The 25848-nt window shown below is 43.4% G+C and overlaps 2 protein-coding genes across 2 annotated transcripts; both read left to right on the top strand.

Moving 5' to 3' along the window:
* The first annotated feature begins 3476 nt into the window (after positions 1–3476).
* LOC147567773 (uncharacterized) lies at positions 3477–4331 on the top strand. The gene has a single exon (XM_086658057.1). It carries the CDS (start codon positions 3477–3479, stop codon positions 4329–4331), a length of 855 nt encoding a protein of 284 aa, XP_086514183.1.
* Positions 4332–16493: 12162 nt separating this feature from the next.
* On the top strand, positions 16494–17324 carry LOC147567772 (uncharacterized). The gene has a single exon (XM_086658042.1). The coding sequence runs from the start codon at positions 16494–16496 to the stop codon at positions 17322–17324; it is 831 nt and encodes a 276-aa protein (XP_086514168.1).
* Positions 17325–25848: the final 8524 nt, after the last annotated feature.

Here is a 25848-nt window from a genome sequence, read left to right as displayed (position 1 = left end):
CTATCCTCCTCCAAAGAAGCTCTTATGACATACACAAAATCATGAAACATCCCCATTAGATTTCCAAATATCTAACAAAGATCTCTTAACAACCATAAATGGAAGCTTACTACCAAAAACATTTCAATAATCAATTTTCTACAGTCCTCAATCTGCTCCTGATAATTCGAGGAAAAGATAACAGTCCGACCATTAACTAAAATACGATCACAAAATTCTAAAGATCTCCTACCAGAGCTTCGATTTTTAGCAAAAAGCTTAGCCCAATCCAGAGAAGTATGCATACCTTTCTCCTGAGACACAGAGGAATAGGTAGAAGGAAGCTCTGACCTATCACCATCAACAAATCCACCATCAAAATGAGTAGTAACTGGAAATCTCATTGGAGCATGCAAAACCCTAACCCCACCACTAGAAGCCACTGAATTCACCATCCCCTCAACAACACTAGCCTGTTTTGACAGTTTATCTGATCCCTCAAGACCAGGAGAACCATTGCCAGGAGCTTGGAGGGAACCCTTGGTCTCCACCACCACAAACTGTAGCTCCAAGGAGCTAATAGTGAGGAGGAGAAACTTGAATTCGAACAAAAGTAGCCTTAATCCGAGAAAGAAGGAGAAAAAACCCAGTAAAAATCGATGCCGGCCAAGAAGAAACACTAACTACCACTGTCGGAAAAGAGAAAACCGCCGCCGCCAAAATCGCACCAGCCGGGGGACCTTCTCTCCCCTCTCTAGGGTTTTTTAGATTCGTACGCTATGTAATGGAGTCTTAAGGCATATGAAACATATTGGATGACAAAACTCACAATTCGTGCGAAAAAGTTCGTGTCACAGTTTGGTGCAGTTTTTTTTTAACAATTCAACAGGGATTATAGGGACCCTGACCCTAACCATTAAACAAAAAAGCTAATACAAAAGGTCCCACATCATAGCAAGCCACAATGTTCCAAAAAAAAAAATAACTCAAAGAAAACAACAGAACAACACTCAACTCTCAGTTGGCCAAAATCTACGAATGCGAACCACACCTATCTTGTCTTGATCCATTATAGAAGTCAGCTTGCTTGGGAGATGCTCCACATCCAAGTGGATAACTCCATTACTACTAAGACGCGACAGAAAGTCTGCAGCCTGGTTAAGTTCACGAAAAATATGGTGCACCACACATTGCTCAAACTACATCATCAAGCTTCTAATCTCCTGCCACAAACTCCAAGCAGTCCAAGGGGGCTTCTCTCCATCAGATTTTAGCACAACAACCGCATTTGTTGAATCAGTAGCAAGAGTCGCCATTTTAAGACCTCTAGCACAAGCTAGTTTCAGACCCAACAAGACCCCTTGCAACTCACAGACCAGCAAGCACACTACTAGGATCAGCTCTCCCGGCCCCAGCTGCAATTACTTTACCAAATTCATCCCTGAGAATTGCTCCATAACCTGCATAATCCTTATCATAGGCTCCATCAATATTTATCAATATTGAACCTGCAGTAGGAGCCTTCCATTTGAACCCCTTCACACATTTAGACATCATAAACTTAGTAATGTTCAATCTAAGCAAAAGACTAGTGTTCTCTGGCACAACTTCAATTCTCCCAAAATTGATGCCGAGGAGAGAGAATCTCTCGGGCTGAGCGACTTCCCTAATTTCTTGGAGTGGCGGCGGTCCTATTTTCCGGCGAGTGTTCATTATTGATTGGCCACTGGTTTGAAGTTCATTTTCTCTGTTTTTTTCATCGTTCTTCTCTCTCTTTTCTTATTGATTGCTTCCCTTCTTCCTGGATCTTTTCTCTTGAGTGGATCTGGCGAAAAGGGAGACGAAGGTTCCCCTTCTTTCCTCTGGTGATGGATCTCCTGAACCTGGTTCTGGGGATCGATCAAAACAGGGGGTGAGTGAGGGGAAGTCAGTAATGTTTGAATCGATGAGCTCTTCTGCTGCTTCGTCTGATGGAGTTGGTGGCCTGAGTAAGTTGAGAGGACCTATGAGGGTGGTTAATCCTGCTCTTGGTAATCCTACGAATCTTCCTTCTGGTGCTTCTGGTATGGGTTCTTCTTTTAGGTTTGGTGCTCGCAAGGTGTTTGATGAAAGACCTCAAACAGAACTCCCTTCAAACCAGAGAGGTGTTGGTGACAATGAGCATTCTACTACTAACTGGGCTAGTTTGTTTGCTCGACACAATGTTCCAGGTAGGAAACCTTTATCTTATGTTCCCCCTACTGATATTAATGGTGTGAGAGGTGTACGTTTTGTTACTCCTAATCTACAGACTCGGATCAGTGAGTGTGAGAGGTGGGTTGTGGGTAGTTTTATTGGTGGTCGATTGTCTTTTGAGGTTGTTAGGAGGAATTTGATGAATGTTTGGAGGCCAAAGGGCACTGTGTCTATTACTATTCATGGGGATAGTGTCTTTATTATTAAACCTGATCTTGAGGAAGACAGAATTCGTATCTTGGAGCATGAGCCTATTACTATTGCTAAAAGGATTTTTATAGTGAGGCCTTGGAGTCTTAATATTGAAAGGGAGATGGCTAGCTTTAAGACTATCCCTATTTGGGTCAATTTGAGGAATGTACCTATTGTGTTATGGGATGAGGAGGGACTGCAGTCATTGGCTAGTTGAATTGGGAAACCTCTATTCCTTGATGGTCCTACTACTACCCAGGCTAGGATGGCCTATGCCAGGGTATGTGTTGAAGTTAGTCTTGATAAGGAATTATCTAAAGTCATTCCTGTGTTTCTAAATGGTGTGAGAGATGTGGATGTTGTAGTGGAGTATAACTGGAAACCTCTCTTTTGCTCTAAGTGTGCTGTGTTAGGACACTCCACAGCTAAGTGTATCAAAGTAGCCAGTCCTGTTCAACAGGTGTGGAAACCTAAGGAGGTTAGAGATGATACTGTTGAGAAGATGGGTGAGGAGCCTGGTGAGCCTTCTGGTAGTAAAGAGAATAATGATACTGCTATGGTAGAAGAAGAGTGGACTGAGGTAAAAGGTAGACATTCTGGCAAGAGAAAGGCCATGACTAGGGGTGCTAGTCCTTCTGATTCTGAGAAATTTGTTTTTGATGGTTGTCCTATGAGAGGGTTTAATGATGAGTTGAGTAGTGGTGGTGGTATGTTTGCTGCTGGTTCTCTGGCATTGGTACCATTATCTAGCAATGAGGCAGATGGGGATGCAGAAGATAGAAGTATTCACTTTGAGGGGTCTGATGTAATCAAGGAACCCTTGGCTGTTGCTGCTCCTCTTTTGGTTGGTCCAGTAGGCAGTGGTATTAGAGTGTTTGAAGGAAAAGCTGGTGGTGGTAAGAGAGCTAATAGAGGTAGAGGTAAATCTTCCTTTCCTAGTGACTCTCATGGATAATTTAGCTTGCTGGAATATTAGAGGTTTGAATGATGCCTTGAAGACTAGAGAAATCATTCATCTTATTAGGACTAATAATGTGTGTGTTTGTGGTGTGATTGAAACTCATGTTGATATGGATAATAAGGATGTTGTTAGAAGAAGATTGTTGCCTACTTGGAATTGGGTTGCTAATTATGAATGGGATAGGACAGGCAGGATTTGGCTCTTATGGGATGGTTCTCAGATAGGGTTATATGTTATTTCTTTATCTGACCAGATGGTTACTGCTATGTTAACTATGAAGGATGGTAGGTCTTTTCTTCTGAGTATTGTGTATGGCCATAATGATGGGAGTTCCAGGAGAAGACTTTGGAATGAGATAAGAATGGTAGCAAAGAATTATGATCTGGCCTGGATAGTCATGGGTGATTTTAATTCAGTTTTAGAGGCTGGAGATAAGATAGGTGGGGCTGCTGTTAGGCCTTGTGATACTGTTGACTTCAGGGGCTGTATTTGGGATGCTCATTTGTTTGATTGTCCTTATTCTGGTAATTTTTTTACTTGGTCTAATGGACAGAGTGGTGATGGGCATATAGGAGAAAAGCTAGATAGAGCATTGGTTAATATTGAATGGGTGTCTGGCTTTCCTAATGCAAGGGCTGAGTTTCTAAATCATGGTGTTTCAGACCATTGTCCTTGTGTTGTGTCTCTTCTTGAGAAGGGTGGTGCTGGTCCTAGACCCTTCAAATTCTTTAACTGTTGGGTTGAGGAGGAAGGGTTTATGGAGTTAGTGAAGAATGCTTGGAGCATGGAAGTGATGGGCAACCCAATGTATAGACTGGTGTGCAAACTGAAAAAGGTTAAGTCTGTTTTGAATGAGTGGAAGAGAGCTAGGTTTCATAACTTTTCTATGCAGGTTCAGGAGGCTAGGGAGTCTATGGATATGATGCAGTCTCTCCTTCATTCTGAGCCAGGTGAGGGAGGCTGAGAGGGAGGCTGTTGGCACTTATGTTAGATTGGCAAGGACTGAGGAAGCCATGATGAAGCAAAAGTCTAGAGTTTAGAAGATTCAGCTTGGGGATGGGAATACCAAGTTTTTTCATAGTTCCATGAAAGAGAGAAGATCCAGGAATAATATTCCTTTTCTCTTTAATGGGGCTGGTGAGAAATTATCTTTATGTCAAGAGGTGGCTACTGAGTGTGTGGATTTCTATCAGAACATGTTTGGTGTATCTCTTGATGCTGATTTTCCTGAGAGGCTGGAGGGGGTGAAGTTTGCTCATGTTCTTTCTAGTGACCAGGCTGCTGGTTTGATTGATAAAGTGACTAGAGAAGAGATTGTTTATGCTCTTTCCACCATTGGGTCAGATAAAGCCCCTGGGCCAGATGGATTTTCATCTTATTTCTTTAAGTGTTGTTGGAATATTGTGGGAGATGACTTCTGTGAGGCTGTGGCTAGGGTCTTCTCTTCTGGAACGCTGCTTGGTGAGGTAAATTCTACCTTAGTTACCTTGGTTCCTAAGGTTCCTAATGCTTCTAGGGTAACTGATTTTAGGCCTATATTTTGTTGTAATGTTATTTATAAATGTATTACAAAGATTCTCACTTTGAGGATGAAGAGGGTGATTTTTGAGTTGATAAGTCCTTGTCAGTTTGCTTTTATTGCTGAAAGAGCTATACAGGATAACATCCTTTTAGCTCATGAGCTTACCAGGAATCATCACAGGGGTAGAGGCCCTCCTAGGTGTGCTGTGAAGATTGATCTTCAGAAAGCTTATGACACAGTTGAATGGGAAGCTATATTCAAGATTATGCAGCTTTTTGGGTTTCCTATGGAGTTTGTTCATTGGGTTAGGATCTGTGTTTCTACTTCCAGGTTCTCTATTATGGTGAATGGGAGTTCTTTTGTCTATTTCAGGGGGAAGAGGGGCTTGAGACAGGGGTGTCCTATGTCTCCTTACCTTTTTGTGATGGTTATGGAGGTCCTTAATGTTTTCTTGCTGCAGAAGGTTGGGGATGGTAGTTTTCATTTGCATCCTAAGTGTTCTAGTCCTATTATTACTCATCTTAGTTTTGCAGATGATCTTTTGGTCTTTCTTAAAGGGGATGTGGAGTCTGCTAATGCCTTGGCTGGTGCTTTAGAGAGCTTCACCTTATGCACTGGATTGAAAGCTAATCACATGAAGAGCTCTATCTTTGCTGGTGGTGTGGATGCTGGCACCCTTGAGGTTATCAAGGTTGTGTTGGGATTTGATGTAGCTGCCTTGCCAGTTAGATATCTTTGGGTTCCCTTGCTCTCTTCTAGATTGACCTATGCTGATTGTCAGCCCTTGCTTGATAGGGTGCTTAAGAAGGTACAATCTTGGAAGTCTAAATTCCTTTCATATGTTGGTATAGTTACTCTTATTACTTCTGTTATCAATGGCATGGTTATGTTTTGGATTAGCTCTTTTGTTCTGCCTAAGAGGGTCTTTCAAGAGCTCTCCTCTATCATTCATAACTTCCTTTAGGTTGGTACTGATTTGAAAGCTAAGAGGGCTACTATTAGTAGGAGTGTGGTGTGTCTGCCCTATAAAGAAGGTGGTTTGAACCTTAGGGATTTATTGACTCTTAACGCTGCTACTACCCCGAGACATATATGGGAGTTGTTCATTGGTAAGGATACTTTGTGGGTTTCCTGGGTTAAGGCCAATTTGATTTCAGGGAATGATTTTTGGGTCATGAAAGTTCCTCGGGACTCTTCATGGAGTTGGAGATGTATATTGAATTGCAGAGAACAAGGTCTTAACCTTGCCAAGGTTCTTATAGGCAATGGTAAGAGCACTGATTTTTGGTTTGATGTGTGGCACCCCTTGGGTGTTCTTTATCCTTTCTTGGACTCTTTCTTTAGGCTTGATAGCAGGCTTAATGCTTCAGCTAAGGTCAGTGTCTGTATCTCTAATGGTGAATGGATTGTTCCTCATATGCTTCAAGGAGCTTTGGTTGAGATTTTGGATAGATTACCTGAGGTGGGTATTCAGGCTGGTTTTGATGATGAGAGGGTGTGGACAGCAGGTCAATCTGGCTTCTTTACTCTTAAAGAAACTTATGAGGCCATTAGAAGAAAAGAAGAAGTTGTTCCTTGGAGTGCTATTGTGTGGTTTTCTCATAACATACCTAGGCAAAGTTTTATCACCTGGGTAGCTATGAGAAGGGCCTTGAAGACCAAGGATAAGCTTCATAAGTGGGGTGTTATCCCTGACAATACTTGTGTATTATGTGCTTGTTATGTGGAGGATGATTTTCATCTTCTTTTCTCTTGCAGCTTTTCTTGTGTTGTTTGGAAATCTATTTTGGAACTTCTTGCTGTTTCTAAGATATCTAAGTCTGATTGGACTCAAGAAGTGGCCTGGTTAGTCAAGCCATTTGCTGGAAAGGATATGGTTGCTCTTGTTGGTAAATTGGCCTTTAATGCCTATGTTTATCATATTTGGCTTGAGAGGAATAGAAGGGTCTTTGCTGGTAAAGCTGAATCAGAGAGGGAAGTTTTGAGGAGAATTGTAGCTGATATCAGGATGAAGTGTTCTGGGTTGAAGGTTAAGGCAAAAGATAATCAGAGGAGCAGGAGGAGGGCTGCTCTCAACTTTAATCTAACTTTTGAGTTTGCTATTGCTGCTGTTACATTGTGTGAATGGAAGAAGCCTGCTGTTGGGTTTGTTATGCTCAATGTTGATGGCTCCTTTTGCAGGGATTCAGCAGGTTATGGTTGTGTGATGAGGGACCATAGAGGTCAGGTACTTGCTGCTGCTCATGGTGCTGCTGATCCTGTGTCTGTAGTGCACCATGAGCTTCAGGGGGTGGAAAGAGGGCTCCTTCTAGCTGTTAAGTATGGCTGTGATATTCTTCCCTAAAAAAGCAATAATACTTCTTTGAATAACAAGCTGAGAGGAGAGAGAAAATCCCGTGAGGAGAGAGAAAGTGGTGATTTTTGGACGTTTTCTAGGTTTTTGTGATCAGAAATCTTGATTTCTGGTCTGGTTTCTCTCCGGCAATGATTGATTCTCATATTGGAATTGATCCTAGTATGAGGGATGAAGGAGAAATCGGTGAAGGAAGGTTTTTATTGGCTGCAAACCGTTTACCAAGTGAAGATGAAGAGGAAGAGATGAATGAGGAAACCTCACTGGTTTCATGTGAAGAACAACCAGAAACAGTCATGGATACTACTCATTCAGTTGGTCTTCTCTTTAAGGCAACATCAAAATCAAAACTGAATGATGATGGGTCTACATCACAAGTTCAGCAAGGAGTAACTACAACTCCTGTTCGTGCAAAAGAAAAAAGAACAGTAATGGGGAAGAAGATGGTCTTGGGTAATAGTCCACTAGCAAATGCTATACGTAACAACATGTTCTCGGGAGTTCTTCGGAATCCAACAAGCGAAACAACCAGAATCATAACAAACTCGACTGAATACTCACCATGTGCAACACCGATTGAAAACTCAGAGGGAATTAGGGTTTTGGCAGAAACTAGGTTTTCCAATGGAGAGGGACGACAAGGTGTTGGGCCTGATCAGGTGAGTGCTTCTAAAAATATCCATGGTGATTTACACGGACCTGTTAATTGGAGTTCTCTATTTACAAAACAGCAAGTCTTAAAACGTGCTGAACTGAGTTATTTCCCACCTAAGGAGAGAGATGGAAACCTAGTTGCTGAAGTGAATGCTACTGAATTCACACATGAAATTAAAACTTTCGAAGATATTCTTATTGGCAGCTTTGTTGGTGAAAGGTTGGGGTATGGATTGGTGCATAGTGTGCTGTTGAAACAATGGAAACCGAGAGGGGATATGAAGCTCACTGTGCATGGTAATTCAGCTTACGTTATAAAGTTTTCTTCGTCGGATGATAGACGAAGGGCATTGGAACATGAGCCGATATTTATTGCGGGGAGACTCTTTGTAGTTCGACAATGGAAACATAATGTTGAACAAGAGCTTCAAGAATTGAAAACTATACCTATTTGGGTCTGTTTTCGGAACATTCCACTTTTGCTTTGGAATACGAAAGGAATCTCTTATATTGCTAGCGTGGTGGGTGTACCTCTCATGCAAGACAGTCGTACGGAATCGAAAGAGAGGATGGCACTCGCACGTGTGTGTGTTGGAGGTAAAAGTTGATAAGAGTTTACCGGATGAAGTAAACATTCGAGTTAAAGAGGGGTCTTCCGATTACATGGTAAAAGTGCAAGTGGAGTATTCATGGAAGCCGGATAGGTGTGAAGGGTGTCAAGTATTCGGTCATGCTGATTCAGATTGTCCTAAACAACCAAAATCTTTTGGTCACCCTACTGTCCCTACTAGCGATACAAACCAACCAAAGGGTGATAACCGAACAACAAGTTCTCATAAGCAACAATCTGACCAACGGGTTTTGATATCCTCGGGGAAGAGTAACAATAACTTAATTGAGAGGCAACAAGGTACTCAAAACGTCCATGGGGCTGCAGCAAACCGAGCTGGTGGTGGTCGTAAACGCCCAGCAACATTAACAAACCGAGAATCAGGCCAACATAGTGTGGAGGAGGGACGAGACAGAAATGGTGATTGGTTGGTGGTTCCATCGAAATCAAATCAGTTCACTATAGGTGCGGGTCAAATGGAAAAGTCAGATCACCCACGTAGAAAGATGGCAAAGAAGGCGTTGATTCCAATTGCACAACATGGTTCGGCTGGTATCTTATCAGGTAATTCTTTCTTAGCCTTGTCAAATTCAGATGATACCGACTCGGAAACTCGTCTCCGAGAGCCAGAGGGGGAGGCCTCGGGAAGAGATCACAATTTTCATGATGAAGAAGATCACTTGATGCATAGCTCACAATCTGAACTAGACCCTCACATGAGTATTACGAGAGAAGACAGCAACCTAGAGACCTCCACGGAGGTCGAAAAACCCTCCCAATAGTTTTAATGATTAATCTTGCATGTTGGAACGTGAGAGGTCTTAATGACTCTCCGTATGTTTATGCGATTGAATAGAATTGGTTTATGTGGATTTCTAGAAACTCATGTCCAGGAAATCAATAAGACTCGCATTCAGCGAAGCCTTAATTCTAGCTGGACTTTTATTGATAACTATGTGGCTGTCACGGGAGGTCGGATTTGGATTAGATGGGACCCGAGTAGGGTTGATTTCACTGTGTCCCATGTTGGGGGACAAGTTATTGCAGGTGGTGTTCGGTTTCCAGATGGTTCGGGTTTTCTCTTGGCAGTGGTGTATGGAAGCAATAGCACCGTTCGTCGTCGGGAACTTTGGAGGGACCTTGAGTTTCTTATGATGGGTTCTGAGGCTCCGTGGCTAGTGCTAGGTGACTTTAACACCACGATGCTGGCCAACGAGAAGAGAGGCGGTAATTGCTCACCGTCTCAAGGCTCCAATGAGATGTTTGATTGTGTTACCGACCTGGGATTGTTCGATTGCCCGTTTATAGGTTGTTTCTACACATGGTCTAACAGGCAGATGGGAGCTGCTAATGTGAGTACCAAGATTGATCGGGCTCTCATTAATAGTGGTTGGTTGACCTGTTTTCCTCTAGCTAAGGCAGATTTCCCACCGCCTGGGGATTCAGATCACTCTCCTATTATTATTCCTCTTGCTGCACCAAACATACACCGGCGTACTCCGTTTCGGTTCTTCAATGCCTGGACGGAGGATTCCACGTTCCGAGCTCTTGTTGCTGATGTATGGAAGGTGTCAGTACGGGGTAATCCGATGTTTCGAATGGTGACTAAACTTAAGGCTCGTTTGAATGAATGGAAGAAAGATCGGTTCAATGGGGTGACGAACCAAGTAACCATTAACCGGAATTTTTTACATTCAGTGCAGGTCAGATTGCAGGGAGATCCAGCAAACCCAGTTCTACGGAGGCAAGAGAGAGTAGCTACTGAAAACTATAGTAACGTTGTACGGGCTGAAACAGCAATGCTCCGACAACGTGCTAAAGTTGAATGGCTCACTCTCGATGACAGCAATACAGCTTATTTCCACAACTCTATTAAGGAGCGGAAGTCACGGAACACTATCACTCGACTCACCAGAGAGGATGGTTCGGTGGCTGAGGATCCAGTGGAAATAGCTAATATGTGTGTGGATTTCTATCGGGACTTATTCGGTCGAGAGGATGAGGATAATGAAGCATTAGATCACATATCTAATGTGGAGTTCTTACGCCCGCTGACGGAAGCTGAAGGAGCTCTTCTTATTATGAGGGTGACCAGAGATGAAATATATGCTGCTTTGTAAACTATCGGTTCTGATCGATCGCCGGGGCCGGATGGGTTCTCTTCTCACTTTTTTAAGGCGTGTTGGTCGATCGTGGGAGATGACTTTGTGGAGGCTATTCAGAACTTCTTCAGCTCTGGGAAACTTCTCAAAGAGGTAAACTCTACTTTTGTGACTCTTATTCCTAAAATCGATAATGCTTCTTCAATTTCAGACTTTAGACCTATATCTTGTTGTAATGTGTTGTATAAATGCATTACCAAGATACTCACTATACGACTGAAAGGAGTTATTTATTCGATGATTAGTCCGAACCAGTCAGCCTTTATTTCTGGCCGTACCATTCAGGACAATATCATGTTAGCCCATGAGATTGTCCGGAATTACCATCGACCCACAGGTCCAGCTCGGTGTACGGTTAAGATTGACCTTAAGAAGGCATATGACACAGTCCGTTGGCCTTCACTATTCTCAGTCCTCGGTAAGTTTCATTTTCCAAGGATATTTATAGAATGGATACGGGCTTGTGTTACTACATCTAAGTTCTCTATTCTGGTCAATGGTGAAGCCCATGGTTATTTTGATGGGAAACGGGGCTTACGGCAAGGCTGTCCGATATCTCCATATTTGTTTGTTTTAATGATGGAGGTATTCGCGGTTCTTATTGATCGAGAGGAAAGGGCAGGTCGGTTCCTGTTACACCCTCAGTGTCTAGTCCCGAAGGTTACTCACCTTTGTTTTGCAGACGACCTCATGGTTTTCTTTCGAGGAGACACGGGTTCGGCTCAAGCTTTAAAAGGTGTGCTAATTGGTTTTCATCGGGCAACGGGGTTGCAGGCCAACGTGCTTAAGAGCACTATCTTCTTTGCTGGTCTTTCAACTCAAGGTCAAAGTGATATCACCACTATCCTGGAATTTGGTACTGGTTCTCTGCCTATTCGATACCTGGGATTGCCCCTCATATCTTCTCGTCTTACCTATAGTCATTGCATCCCGTTAATCGATAAAATCAAGGGACGAATCCAATCTTGGAAGAGTCGCTTTTTATCGTTTGCGGGGCGTGTCCTTCTCATTAAGGTGGTTTTGAACAGCATGTTACTATATTGGGCAGCGGTGTTTGTTATTCCCAAAAGGGTTATGAACGACATCAACTCCATCTTCAGTAAGTTCCTTTGGTCAGGTGCTGATATGGGGTGTAAGAGGGCTCCCATTGGTTGGGAAAACTTATGTTACCCAACTGACGAAGGAGGGCTTGGATTTCGCAATATCGAGATGCTCTTCGAAGCGTCAAACCTTCGTCATGTATGGGATCTGGTTAGTGGTAAGACGACCTTGTGGGCTGAATGGGTGAGAAATAATCTCATCAAAGATCAACACTTCTGGACTTTATCGGCTTCGAGTAGAAGTTCGTGGTGTTGGCGTCGGATTCTAGCCAGCAGGCCGACATCTCAGAGACTCATTTTTACCTCTTTGGGGGATGGTCATAATACCAAATTCTGGACTGATTTATGGCATCCTCGCGGTCTTCTACTTGATGCTTTTGAGGAGACGCACAGATATGATTCTCACCTTAATTTGGATGCCCGGGTTTCTCAGTTTATTGGGCAGTCAGGTTGGGTCTTCCCTACTCATGTTGCAGCCATGCTAGGGACTATCGCAGTCGAGGCTAGAGAGGTTGTGGTAGATAGTACTTTCAGAGATGAGGTGATCTGGATGCCTAGCCAGAATGGAGAGTTTACTCTCAAAGAGACGTATGAAGCAATTCGACCTAGAGGAACTCGATTGAGCTGGACCTCATTAGTATGGTCACCGGGTGGTATACCCAAACATTGCTTCATCACGTGGCTTGCTTTTCGAAGACGCCTCAAAACTAGATCGCTTCTGGCTAGTTGGGGTATGGTTATAGACACTACGTGTGTTTTCTGTGGGGGAGATGAAGAAACGGATTTCCACTTATTCTTTGGTTGTTCGGTCACAAAGATTATATGGGAATCGCTATTACTCAAGATGGGTTTTCAGAGAGATGTGCCGCTGATTGGGAAGGGGAGCTACTGTGGTGTATCAATCACTTTGGTGGGCTCTCTATCGCTGCCTGAGTGGGTCGTTTGCTTCTAAATGCCTATGTCTATCATATTTGGAAGGAGCGGAATAACAGGGTATTTAGAAGTAATGTCATGTCACCGGGGCTGATTATACACACTATCTGTGATGAAGTGAGGATCAAGCTGAACACTGCTACCAAACGGTTTGAAGATACAGAGGAGAATCGGAGAACCATTGATCGCTGGAATCTTATCATCTCTCTCCAAAAGCCAGTCTACACTCCATGTAAATGGACTCGGCCGACGGTAGGGAGATATATGATTAATACTGATGGTGCACTGAACGAGGTGGAAGCGGGGTATGGAGCCATTATTCGAGATTCGGAGGGGATTGTTGTCAGAGCAGCCACATGTCAGGTTGATGGACAGACTATCTTCATACACGAGCTGCAGGGTGTTGAGTTGGGATTGGAGTTAGCACTTAGTGCCGGACTGCAGGACGTTGAACTTGGTCTTGACTCGATGAATATCAAGTTACTTCTTGCAAAACCACATCAGAGATTACCATGGAGGGCAAGGCGGTTGTGGAAGAGAGTTCAGAGGCTTCGGAGCCAATTTCGGAGTTTTCGGGTCTTTCATGTCTATAGAGAAGCCAATCAGGCTGCTGATTTCTTGTCGAAGATGAAGCTTGGACCGGGTGTAACTCACTTGAATATTAGTCAACTACCGGCGTAATTAGTCAATATTGTTAATGCGGACTCGAGAGGAACAGTGCGGATGAGGAAAGGGTGGGGCTAATGATTTGATGTAATTTTGATTTCTTTGCTGTTTTTTTGAATTTTTGTTCCTTTGTATTCGGTTCGGGCACCTCCCGCTTATCATTATCAAAAAAAAAAAAAATTTGCACTAAACTGTGTAATAAATGTTTTCGCACGTGTTGTGATTTTTTTCATCCAATATGTTTCATATGTCCTAAAATTCCATTGCATCTTATGTTTTTTGGGTTTTACGACCCCTCAAATTGTAAACAAAACAGCATCGACTCCTAAAGTTGTAAAAGGAACTGTAGCAATATGAAACTGCACCAAACTGTGGAACAAATTTTTTTTTTGCATGAGTTGTAGTTTTCTATCATCGGAAATGTTTCATATGTCCTAAAAATCCATTCCAAATGATGTTTTTGGACTTTTACCTCAATTTCGACCCCTCAAATTGTAAACAAAACTGTATCGACCCGTCAAATTGTAAACGAAACTGTAGCAATATGAAACTGCACCAAACTGGAGACCCTAATATTTTTTTTTTAAAACAGAGCGAAAAGTGGAGAGGAGAGAGAAATACCCGTGAGGAGAGAGAAAGTGACGTGAAAAGTAATTTTTTAGGGTTTTTCTAAGGTTTTGCTGATCGGAAAGGCTGCTGGTTGGATTTTCCGGCCATGAAGGAGCTTTCTCACGGCAAAGATACTAGTTTAAGGGATGAAGGAGAGATAGGAGAAGGTCGTTTCCTGCTGGCTGCTAACCGAATACCAAGTGAAGATGAAGTAGATGAGATGATAGAGGGTAACTCGGTTGCAGCAAACATGGACGAAACTTCTATAGTGTTGCAACACAAAAAGCCGATCACAATCAATGAATCACCAAAAGATGATCTCGGTTCTGTTAGTTTGTGTTTCAAAGCTACAGCAAAACCGAAAGTTATAAAGGAGGGGTGTGTTCCACGAGTTAATGGTAACCTTCAAAAAGAGTTCAGTTCATGGTGGTGAAGGTAGGACGACACTAGGTGGTTGTCTGTGTTTTTCTCCTTCCTTACGGAAACATTGCTGGTTTCTGAGAAAATCCCGTGAGGAGAGAGAAAGTGACGTGAAAAGTGATTTTTTAGGGTTTTTCTAAGGTTTTGCTGATCGGAAAGGCTGCTGGTTGGATTTTTCGGCCATGAAGGAGCTTTCTCACGGCAAAGATACTAGCTTAAGAGATGATGGAGAGATAGGAGAGGGGCGGTTCTTGTTGACTGGAAACCGTGTCATCAGTGAAGGTGAAGAAGATGAAATGGAGGATGATGCTTCCATGGCGGCTAAACAGACACAACCGAGCATAGGTAGGACTGATCATGTCTCTGTCCCCATTATTTTCAAGGCAACAGCAAACCAGGTTTCTAGCCTATCAAAAGGAGTTCCTAAGCCCCATAAATCAACTCCAAAGAATGTTGTTCATATTGAAGGAGGCACGGCTCTTGGAACAAGTTCAGGGACGAACAAGAAGAAGATGATGGGTACTAACACTTTCGCTGAATCTATTAGAAACAACATGTTTTCAAGTATTCTTCGTAATCCAATGGAGTTGGTTAACACAAACATAGCAGATCCAGGAAGGCAGCAACCGGCGACGGCAACACCAGATTTTAGGTTTCCGGCTGCTGCTAGGGTTCCGGCAAGAACAGATTCACGTGAAACTGATCATATGAATCTGGGTGCCTCCAAAAATCTGGGAGGGGGTACCCCAATTCGTTCTCATTGGACAAAACTATTCAGCAACAAAATAGAACCCACTCGAGCTGCTTTGAACTATGTCCCTCCCACTGTCTTAGAAGGTCGTTTCATGGCAGAATTGAATACCTCAGATTTTGTAAACGAATTTCAGTCCTTCGACAACATACTCATTGGTAGTTTCGTCGGCGAGATAATGGGATTTGGTTTGGTACAAGAGTGTCTTAGTGAAACAATGGCAACCGAAGGGTGAGATGACACTCACAGTAGATGGGAGTTCAGTTTATGTTATTAAGTTCTCATCTTTAGAAGACAGGAAACGAGCATTGGAACACGAAACTATCTTTATCGCGGGTCGGGTCTTTATAGTAAGGCCATGGAAGCTTCACATTGAACAGGAACTCCAAGAAATGAAGACGATACCCATATGGGTAAGCTTGAGAAATATTCCTCTTCTATTCTGGAATTCCAAAGGAATTTCACACATTGCTAGTGTGTTGGGTATTCCTCTTATGCAAGATAGTCGTACGGAATCCAAGGAGCGAATGGCCTTTGCACGGGTGTGTGTTGAAGTTCAAGTGGATAGGGGTTTACCCGACGAGATTGAAGTTCGAGTTAAGATGGTAATTCAGATCATATAGTAAAGGTGCAAGTAGAATATTCATGGAAACCCAGCAAGTGTATGATGTGTCATGTGTTTGGGCATGATGACTCGACGTGTCCTAAGCGACCAAAACTTGCTGAAAATGTTACAGGCCAAGTCGTCAAAAACTAGCAACTTAGAGAAGACAGAGCACCGGATGGTAACCCTAAGGCTCGGGCGAACCAGCAAGGTACGGTAACAACAAATCAAATGAGAAAGTTTAATGGGAAGCAAACGAACTTTAAATCTAGTAAGGGGTTTGGTTCGGGTGGTCAAAATGGTGGGAGGAAACGTCCGGCAATGGTCCCAGCTCGAGAAATTCAGCAAACGCGTGAGGATAACAGAAATAACAATGAAGGATGGTCGGTGGTTAAATCTAAGGGCAGCAAGCTCTATCTCGGTGGAGATCAACCAGAAAAGCTTGATCAACAACCAAGGAAGATGGAAAAGAAGGCAACAACAACATACGACAAATCAGGCCCAAATAGTTACAATGAAGGTAATTCTTTCTCGGCTCTTTCCACTTTTGGAAATTTAGACATTGATGCACATGAGGGTGAGCCGGAGGGGAGGTTACCTGCAAATGACCGTTCCCATCATGAGGGAACTAGTCCCACTTTACATGACACACATGAGGCAACCAATCCCGATTTGACTAGTATGCGACTGGATAACACTACCAAGACTTCTACGGAGGTCGAGGATACCTCCCAATAGTTAAATGATTAATCTTGCATGTTGGAACGTGAGAGGTCTTAATGACGCTCTCCGTACGAAGAGTGTGCGTGATTTTATGAGATTGAATAAAATTGGTTTGTGTGGATTGCTAGAAACTCATGTTCAGGAGGTTAATAAGACTCGTATTCAGCGAAGTCTTAATTCCAACTGGACTTTTATTGATAACTATACGGCTGTTTCGGGAGGCCGGATTTGGATTGGTTGGGACCCTTTTAGGGTCGATTTTACTGTGTCCTGTGTTAGAGGGCAAGTTATTGCAGGTGGTGTTCGGTTCACAGATGGCTCGGGTTTTCGTTTGGCAGTGGTGTACGGAAGTAATAGTACTACTGTTCATCACCGGGAGCTATGGAGGGACCTTGAGCTTCTTATGATGGGCTCCGAGGCTCCTTGGTTGGTGCTAGGTGACTTTAATACCACGATCTTGGCTACTGAGAAAAGAGGTGGTAATACCTCGCCATCTCAAGGTTCTAATGAGATGTTTGACTGTGTAACCGATTTGGGACTGTTCGACTGCTCGTATACAGGTTGTTTTTATACTTGGTCTAACAGGCAGATGGGAGTTGCGAACATCAGTTCCAAGATTGATCAGGCACTTATTAATAGTGGGTGGCTGACTTGTTTTCCTCTAGCTAAAACAGACTTTCTACCGGCTGGGGACTCAGAACACTCACCTATTATTATACTGCTCGTTGCACCTAACATACACCGGCGAACTCCGTTTCGGTTCTTTAATGCCTGGACGGAGGTTCCCACGTTTAAAGCTCTTGTTGCTGATGTATACAAGGAGTCAGTACGGGGTAACCAGATATTTTGAATGGTGACAAAGCTCAAGGCTTTGAATGCTCGGTTGAATGAATGGAAGAAAGATCGGTTCAATGGGGTGACGAATCAGGTAACCATTAACGGTAATTTTTTACATTCAGTGCAGGTCCAATTGCAGGGTGATCCAGCAAACCCGGTTTTACGGAGGCAAGAGAGAGAAGCTACTGAAAACTATAGTAACGTTGTTCGGGCTTAAACGGCAATGCTCCGACAACGTGCTAAAGTTGAATGGCTTACTCTTGATGACAGCAATACAGCTTACTTTCACAACTCTATCAAAGAGCGGAAGTCTAGGAATGCTATTACTAGACTCACCAGGGAGGATGGTTCGGTGGCTGAGGATCCAGCGGAGATAGCTAATATGTGTGTGGACTTCTATCGAGACTTATTTGGTTGGGAGGACGAGGATAATGGATCATTAGATCCCATACCTAATGTGGAGTTCTCACGCCCGCTTACGGAAGCTGAAGGAGCTCTTCTTATCACGAGGGTGACTAGAGATGAGATTTTTGCTGCTTTACAGACTATTGGTTCTGATCAATCGCCGGGGCCGGATGGGTTCTCTTCCCATTTTTTTAAGGCGTGTTGGGACATCGTGGGAGATGATTTTGTGGAAGCTATCCAGAGGTTCTTCAGCTCAGGAAAACTTCTCAAAGAGGTAAACTCTACTTTTGTGACTCTAATTCCTAAAATAGATAATGCTTCTTCAATGTCAGATTTCAGACCGATATCTTGTTGTAATGTGTTGTATAAATGCATTACCAAGATTCTTACTATACGGCTGAAGGGAGTTATTTATTCGATGATCAGTCCAAACCAATCAGCCTTTATTTCTGGTCATACTATTCAGGACAATATCATGCTAGCCCATGAGATTGTTCGGAATTACCACCGACCAGATACCTCGGCAAGGTGTACGGTTAAGATTGACCTTAAGAAGGCGTATGACACAGTTCGTTGGTCTTCACTATTCTCAGTCCTTGGTAAGTTTCACTTTCCATGGATATTCATAGAATGGATACGGGCCTGTGTCACCACGTCTAAGTTCTCGATTATGGTTAATGGTGAAGCCCATGGTTATTTTGATGGGAAGCGAGGTCTACGGCAAGGCTGCCCGATTTCTCCTTATCTATTTGTCCTAATGATGGAGGTATTCGCGGTTCTTATTGATCGAGAGGAAAGAGCAGGTCGGTTCCTGCTACACCCTAAGTGTCGAGTTCCGAAAGTTACTCACCTTTGTTTCGCCGACGATCTCATGGTCTTCTTTCGAGGAGACGTTGGTTCAGCTCAATCTCTAAAAGGTGTTAACAGGTTTTCATCGGGTGACGGGGTTGCAGGCCAATGTGACTAAGAGCACGGTTTTCTTTTCATGTCTTTCGGCCCAAGGTCAGAGTGATATTAGTAGTATTATGGAATTCGGTATTGGTTCTCTGCCTATTCGTTATTTGGGTTTACCTCTTATATCGTCCCGTCTCACCTATAGCTATTGTATTCCGTTGATCGATAAAATCAAGGGACGAATCCAATCTTGGAAGAGTCGATTTTTATCGTTCGCAGGGCGAGTTCTCCTCGTAAAGGTGGTTTTGAATAGTATGTTACTATATTGGGCAGCAGTGTTCGTTATTCCCAAGAAAGTAATAAATGACATCAACTCCATCTTTAGTAAGTTCCTGTGGTCTGGCGTGGATATGGGGTGTAAGAGAGCTCCCATTGGTTGGGAAAGCCTTTGTGTACCCCACTGATGAAGGGGGACTTGGTTTTCGTAACATCGAGGTGCTGTTTGAGGCGTCAAATCTTCGTCATATATGGGACCTGGTTAGTGGTAAGACGACTTTGTGGGCTGAGTGGGTAAGTAATAATCTCATCAAAGATCAGCACTTCTGGACTTTATCGGCTTTGAATAGAAGTTCTTGGTGTTGGCGTCGGATTCTAGCCAGCAGGCCGACGGCTCAACGACTCATTTGCACTTCTCTGGGGTCATGATACCAAATTTTGGACTGATCTATGGCATCCTCGGGGTCTTCTTTATGATGCTTTCGCGGAGGGGTATAGATATGATTCTCACCTATATTTAGATGCACGGGTATCTCAGTTTATTGGGCAGTCGGGCTGGGTTTTTCCTACTCATATCACAGCTATGTTAGGGGCTATCGCGGCCGAGTCTAGAGAGGTGGTGGTAGAAAGTACTCTTAGAGACGAGGTGATCTGGATGCCCAGCCAGAATGGAGAGTTTACTCTCAAAGAGACGTATGAAGCAATTCGACCCAGAGGAACTCGGGAGCTGGACTTCTTAGTATGGTCACCGGGTGGAATACCCAAACATTGTTTCATCACGTGGCTTGCCTTTCGAAGACGCCTCAAAACTAGATCCCTTCTGGCTAGTTAGGGTATGGTTATAGACACTTCATGTGTTTTCTGTGGGAAAGATGAAGAAACGGATTTCCATCTACTCTTTGGTTGCTCGGTTACAAAGACTATATGGGAATCACTATTACGCAAGATGGGATTTCAGAGAGTATGTGCAATTGATTGGGAAGAGGAGTTACAGTGGTGTCTTAATCACTTTAATGGATTTTCCATTGCTGCCCGGGTGGGGCGTTTGCTTCTAAATGCCTATGTCTATCATATTTGGAAGTAGCGGAATAATAGGGTATTTAGAAGCGATGTTATGTCACCGGGGCTGATTATTCATACTATTTCCGATGAAGTGCGGATCAAGCTGAATACTATTACCAAACGGTTTGAAGATATTGGGGAGAATCGGAGGACCATTGATCGATGGAATCTTACTATCTCTCTTCAAAAGCCGGTCTATACTTCATGTAAATGGGCTCGGCCGATGACAGGGAGATATATGATTAATACCGATGGTGCTCTGAACGAGGTGGATGCGGGGTATGGAGCCATTATTCGAGATTCGGAGGGGATTGTTGTTAGAGCAGCCACGGGTCAGGTTGATGGACAAACTATCTTTATACATGAGTTACAGGGTGTTGAGTTGGGATTGGAGCTAGCACTTAGTACTGGCCTGCAGGAAGTTGAACTTGGTCTTGATTCGATGAATATCAAGTTACTTCTTGCAAAACCAAATCAGAAATTACCATGGCGGCGAGGCGTTTATGGAAGAGAGTTCAGAGGCTTAAGAGCCAATTTCGGAGTTTTCGGGTGTTTCATGTCTATAGGGAAGCAAACCAAGATGCTGATCACTTGTCTAAGATGAGGCTCGGACCGGGAGTAACTCAGTTGAATGCTAGTCAACTGCCGGCGGAATTAGTCAATATTGTTAATGCGGACTCTAGAGGGACAGTGAGAATGAGGAAAGGCTGGGGCTAATGAAATGATGTAATTTGATTTCTTTGTTGTTTTATTTAGTTTTATTTCATTGTATTCGGTTCGGGCTTCTCCCGCTTATCATTATAAAAAAAAAGGTAGGACGACACTTGGGAAAACTGCTGGTCTAGGCCACAAATTTTTAGCAGATTCGATTAGAAATAACATGCTTTCGGGTGCTCTTCGTAACCCAGCTCCGAGTAGTATGATGAAAACATCACTTCCATTAACACAGCAGCAGCAGCCGGAATCACAAAAAATTCCGGCAGAGGAGACTAGGGTTACGACAGAAATTTGGGTTCCGGCAGGGAATAGGTTGCTTGGCTTCGTTCCAACTGTTCTGGGCATTTCTTCTGAGGGTCAGGGTGGTGCCAATAATATTCCGAACTGGTCCACTCTATTCACAACTCAAACAGGAGACAATCAAGCTAAATTGCAATTTTTTCCACCCCGGAGAGTGGATGGAAAACTAGTAGCTGCCGTTGATGTTTCTAATTTTGCTTAAGAAGTTAAATCATTTGATGATGTTCTTATTGGTAGTTTCATAGGAGAGAGATTGGGTTATGGATTGGTGTATAACGTCTTATCAAAACAGCAGAAACCGAAGGGAGAATTTAAACTTACGGTGCATGGAAACTCGGCATACGTAATTAAATTTTCGTCAATGGAAGATAGACAACGGACTTCGGAACACGAGCCTATTTTTATATCGGGGCGTATCTTCTTGGTCAGACCGTGGAAAGCCAATGTCGAACAAGAACTTCAAGAGATGAAGACCATCCCGATATGGATTTGTTTGAGGAACATACCTCTCCTTTGTTGGAATCCGAAAGGGATCTCTTACATTGCTAGTGTGGTGGGAACTCCTCTTCGACAAGATATCCGAACGAAATCAAAAGAAAGGATGGCATTTGCACGTGTTTGTGTGGAAGTGAGTGCTGATCAATGTTTACCCGATGTAGTTGAGCTGCGAGTAAAGGATGGACTGTTGGAGCATGAAGTGAAGGTGCCAGTGGAGTATTCGTGGAAACCGGACAGATGTGGAGAATGCAAAATTTTTGGACATGATGAATCTAAGTGTCCCAAATTGAGGTTGAATTCGAACGGTAAGGGTGCTGACCTAAATGAAGGTAATTGGCAAGTTAGAGAAGGAGTTCGAGGAGAGAGTTTGAACAACACAAAATCTAGACAGAATGGTTCGAACTTGATGAAATCAAGAAACTATCAAGACAATCGTCAAATTAATGTTTCTGATGTTGGGGGCTCTGGTCCCAACCGACAGGAAGGTGGTAGGAAACGCTCGGCAACGGCAGCGACTAACGATTCAGTCCATCAAACCTCAAAAGAGAGTTGTGATACAAATGGTGAGTGGTCAATGGTAGTCCCACGGAATAATAGATTCACCATCGGTCCTGGAAACTTAGAAAAAATGGATCAACCACGTCGGAAAATAGCGAGGAACGCGACAAATCTCTGTAACAAATCAGGTACGAATGGTTCGCACACAGGTAATACTTTCTCGGTTTTAAATACTCATGATGATTTAGAATCAGGAAATCATAACCGTGAACAGGAAAGGGAGGACATGGATAGGGACCATATAGACAAAGGTGATGAACATCTCCATGAGGAAGATGACCCCTCGGTCAACAACTCACGAAATTATTTTGTCCCTATTTCGAGTACTTTGAGAATGGAGAGTAATCTGGAGACCAATGAGGGGGTTGAAACATTACCCCAATAGTTAAATGATTAATATAGCATGTTGGAACGTGAGAGGTCTTAATGATACTCTCCGTACGAAAAATGTGAGAGATTTGGTGAGATTGAATAGAATTGGTTTGTGTGGACTTCTAGAAACTCATGTCCAGGAGCGTAATAAGATTCGCATTCAGCGAAGTCTTAACTCTAGCTGGACTTTTATTGATAATTACGTGGCTGTTCCGGGTGGAAGGATTTGGATTGGATGGGATCCGAGTAGGGTTGATTTCACCGTGTCCAATGTTGGAGGGCAAGTTATTGCATGTGGTGTTCGGTTTCCAAATGGTTCGGGTTTTCTTATGGCAGTGGTGTACGGAAGTAATAGTACTTTCCGTCGCCGGGAGCTTTGGATGAACCTTGAGTTTCTTATGATGGGTTCTGAGGCTCTGTGGCTAGTGCTAGGTGACTTTAACACCACTATGCTAGCCAATGAGAAGAGAGGCGGTAATAGCTCACCATCTCAAGGCTCCAATGAGATGTTTCACTGTGTTATCGATTTGGGACTATTTGATTGCCCGTTTACAGGTTGTTTCTATACATGGTCTAACAGGCAGATGGGAGTTGCTAATGTCAGTTCCAAGATTGATCGGGCTCTTATTAATAGTGGTTGGTTGACCTGCTTTCCTCTAGCTAAAGCAGATTTTCCACTGCCTGGGGATTCAGATCACTCTCCTATTATTATTCCGCTTGTTGCACCCAACACACACCGGCGTACTCCGTTTCAGTTCTTCAACGCTTGGACGGAGGATCCCACGTTTCGAGCTCTTGTTGCTGATGTATGGAAGGTGTCAGTACGGGGTAATCCGATGTTTCGTATGGTGACAAAACTCAAAGCTTTGAAGGCTCGGTTAAATGAATGGAAGAAAGATCGATTCAATGGGGTGACGAACCAAGTAACCATTAACCGGAATTTTTTACATTCAGTGCAGGTTCGATTGCAGGGAGATCCAGCAAATCAAGTTTTACGAAGGCAAGAGAGAGTAGCTAATGAAAACCTTAGTAACGTTGTACGGGCTGAAACAGCAATGCTCCGACAACATGCTAAAGTTGACTGGCTCACTCTCGATGACATCAATACAGTTTATTTCCACAACTCTATTAAAGAGCGGAAATCTCAGAACGCTATCACTCGACTCACTAGAGAGGATGGTTCGGTGGCTGAGGATCCAGTGGAAATAGCTAATATGTGTGTGGATTTCTATCGGGACTTATTCGGTCGAGAGGATAAGGATAATGAAGCATTAGATCACATATCTAATGTGGAGTTCTCACGCCCGCTGACGGAAGCTGAAGGAGCTCTTCTTATTATGAGGGTGCCCAGAGATGAAATATATGCTGCTTTGCAAACTATTGGTTCTGATCGATCGCCGGGGCCGGATGGGTTCTCTTCCCACTTTTTCAAGGCGTGTTGGTCGATTGTGGGAGATGACTTTGTGGAGGCTATTCAGAACTTCTTCAGCTCTGGAAAACTTCTCAAAGAGGTAAACTTTACATTTGTGACTCTTATTCCTAAAATCGATAATGCTTCTTCAGTTTCAGACTTCAGACCTATATTTTGTTGTAATGTGCTGTATAAATGCATTACCAAGATACTCACTATTCGACTGAAAGGAGTCATTTATTCGATGATTAGTCCAAACCAGTCAGTTTTTATCTCTGGACGTACTATCCAAGACAATATCATGCTGGCCCATAAGATTGTCCGGAATTACCATCGACCTACTGGTCCAGCTCGATGTACGGTTAAGATTGACCTTAAGAAGGTGTATGACACAGTCCGTTGGTCTTCACTATTCTCGGTCCTTGGTAAGTTCCATTTTCCAAGCATATTTATAGAATGGATACGGGCTTGTGTTACTACGTCTAAGTTCTCTATTCTGGTCAACGGTGAAGCCCATGGTTACTTTGATGGGAAACGGGGTTTACGGCAAGGCTGTCTGATATCTCCATATTTGTTTGTTTTAATGATGGAGGTTTTCGCGGTCCTTATTAATCGAGAGGAAATAGCAGGTCGGTTTCTGCTACACCCCCAGTGTCTAGTCCCGAAGGTTACTCATCTTTGTTTTGCAGACGACCTCATGGTCTTCTTTCGAGGAGACACGGGTTCGGCTCAATCTCTAAAAGGTGTGCTAACTGGTTTTCATCGGGCGACGGGGTTGCAGGCCAACGTGCTCAAGAGTACCATCTTCTTTGCTGGTCTTTCGGCTCAAGGTCAGAGTGATATCACCACCATCCTTGAATTCGGTACTCGTTCTCTGCCTATTCGATACCTGGGATTACCTCTTATATCGTCTCGTCTTACCTATAGTCATTGCATCCCGCTAATCGATAAAATCAAGGGACGAATCCAATCTTGGAAGAGACGATTTTTATCGTTTCCGGGGTGTGTTCTTCTCATTAAGGTGGTTTTGAACAGCATGTTACTATATTGGGTAGCGGTGTTTGTTATTCCCAAAAGGGTTATGAACGACATCAACTCCATGTGCCTCTGGTCAGGTGCTGATATGGGGTGCAAGAGATCTCCTATTGGTTGGGAAAGCCTTTGTTACCCAACTGGTGAAGGGGGCCTCGGAATTCGCAATATCGAGGTGTTGTTTGAGGCGTCTAACCTTCGCCATATATGGGATCTGGTTAGTGGTAAGACGACTTAGTGGGCTGATTGGGTGAGACATAATTTCATCAAAGATCAACACTTCTGGACTTTATCGGCTTCGAGTAGAAGTTCTTGGTGTTGGCATCGGATTCAAGCCTGCAGACCGACAGCTCATCGACTCATTTGCACTTCTTTGGGGGAAGGTCATGATACCAAATTCTGGACTGATTTATGGCATCCTCGTGGTCTTCTATTTGATGCTTTTGAGGAGACACATAGATATGATTCTCACCTTCATTTAGATGCCCAGGTTTCTCAGTTTATCGGACAGTCAAGCTGGGCTTTCCCTACGCATGTGGCAGCTATGTACTATTGAGGTCGAGGCTAGAGAGGTGGTGGTAGATAGTACTCTTAGAGATGAGGTGATCTGGACGCCTAGCCAGAATGGAGAGTTTACTCTCAAAGAGACGTATGAAGCTATTCGACCTAGAGGAACTCGATTGAGCTGGACTTCATTAGTATGGTCACTGGGTGGTATACCCAAACATTGCTTCATCACGTGGCTTGCCTTCCGACAACGCCTCAAAACCAGATCGCTTCTGGCTAGTTGGGGTATGGCTATAGACACTACTTGTGTATACTGTGGGGGAGATGAAGAAACGTTTTCTACCTATTCTTTGGGTGTTCAGTTACAAAGATTTTATGGGAATCGTTATTACTCAAGATGGGATTTCAGAGAGTAAGTGCTGCAGATTGGGAAGGGGAGCTACATGGTGTATCAATCACTTTGGTGGGTTTAGTATCACTGCCCGAGTGGGCCGTTTGCTTCTAA

Source organism: Eschscholzia californica, unplaced genomic scaffold, assembly GCF_041429995.1.
Source record: "Eschscholzia californica isolate CP2 unplaced genomic scaffold, dmEscCali1.0.p SCAF_1, whole genome shotgun sequence".
NCBI classification, from domain to species: domain Eukaryota; kingdom Viridiplantae; phylum Streptophyta; class Magnoliopsida; order Ranunculales; family Papaveraceae; genus Eschscholzia; species Eschscholzia californica.
Note: the sequence above shows the minus strand (reverse complement) of the source record. Positions and strands in the feature narration are given on the sequence as shown.

Bases quoted from the DNA above. Each gene is read 5' to 3' on its own strand.
- LOC147567773 (XM_086658057.1), top strand. From the start codon at position 3,477: ATGGATAATAAGGATGTTGTTAGAAGAAGATTGTTGCCTACTTGGAAT.
- LOC147567772 (XM_086658042.1), top strand. From the start codon at position 16,494: ATGATTAATCTTGCATGTTGGAACGTGAGAGGTCTTAATGACGCTCTC.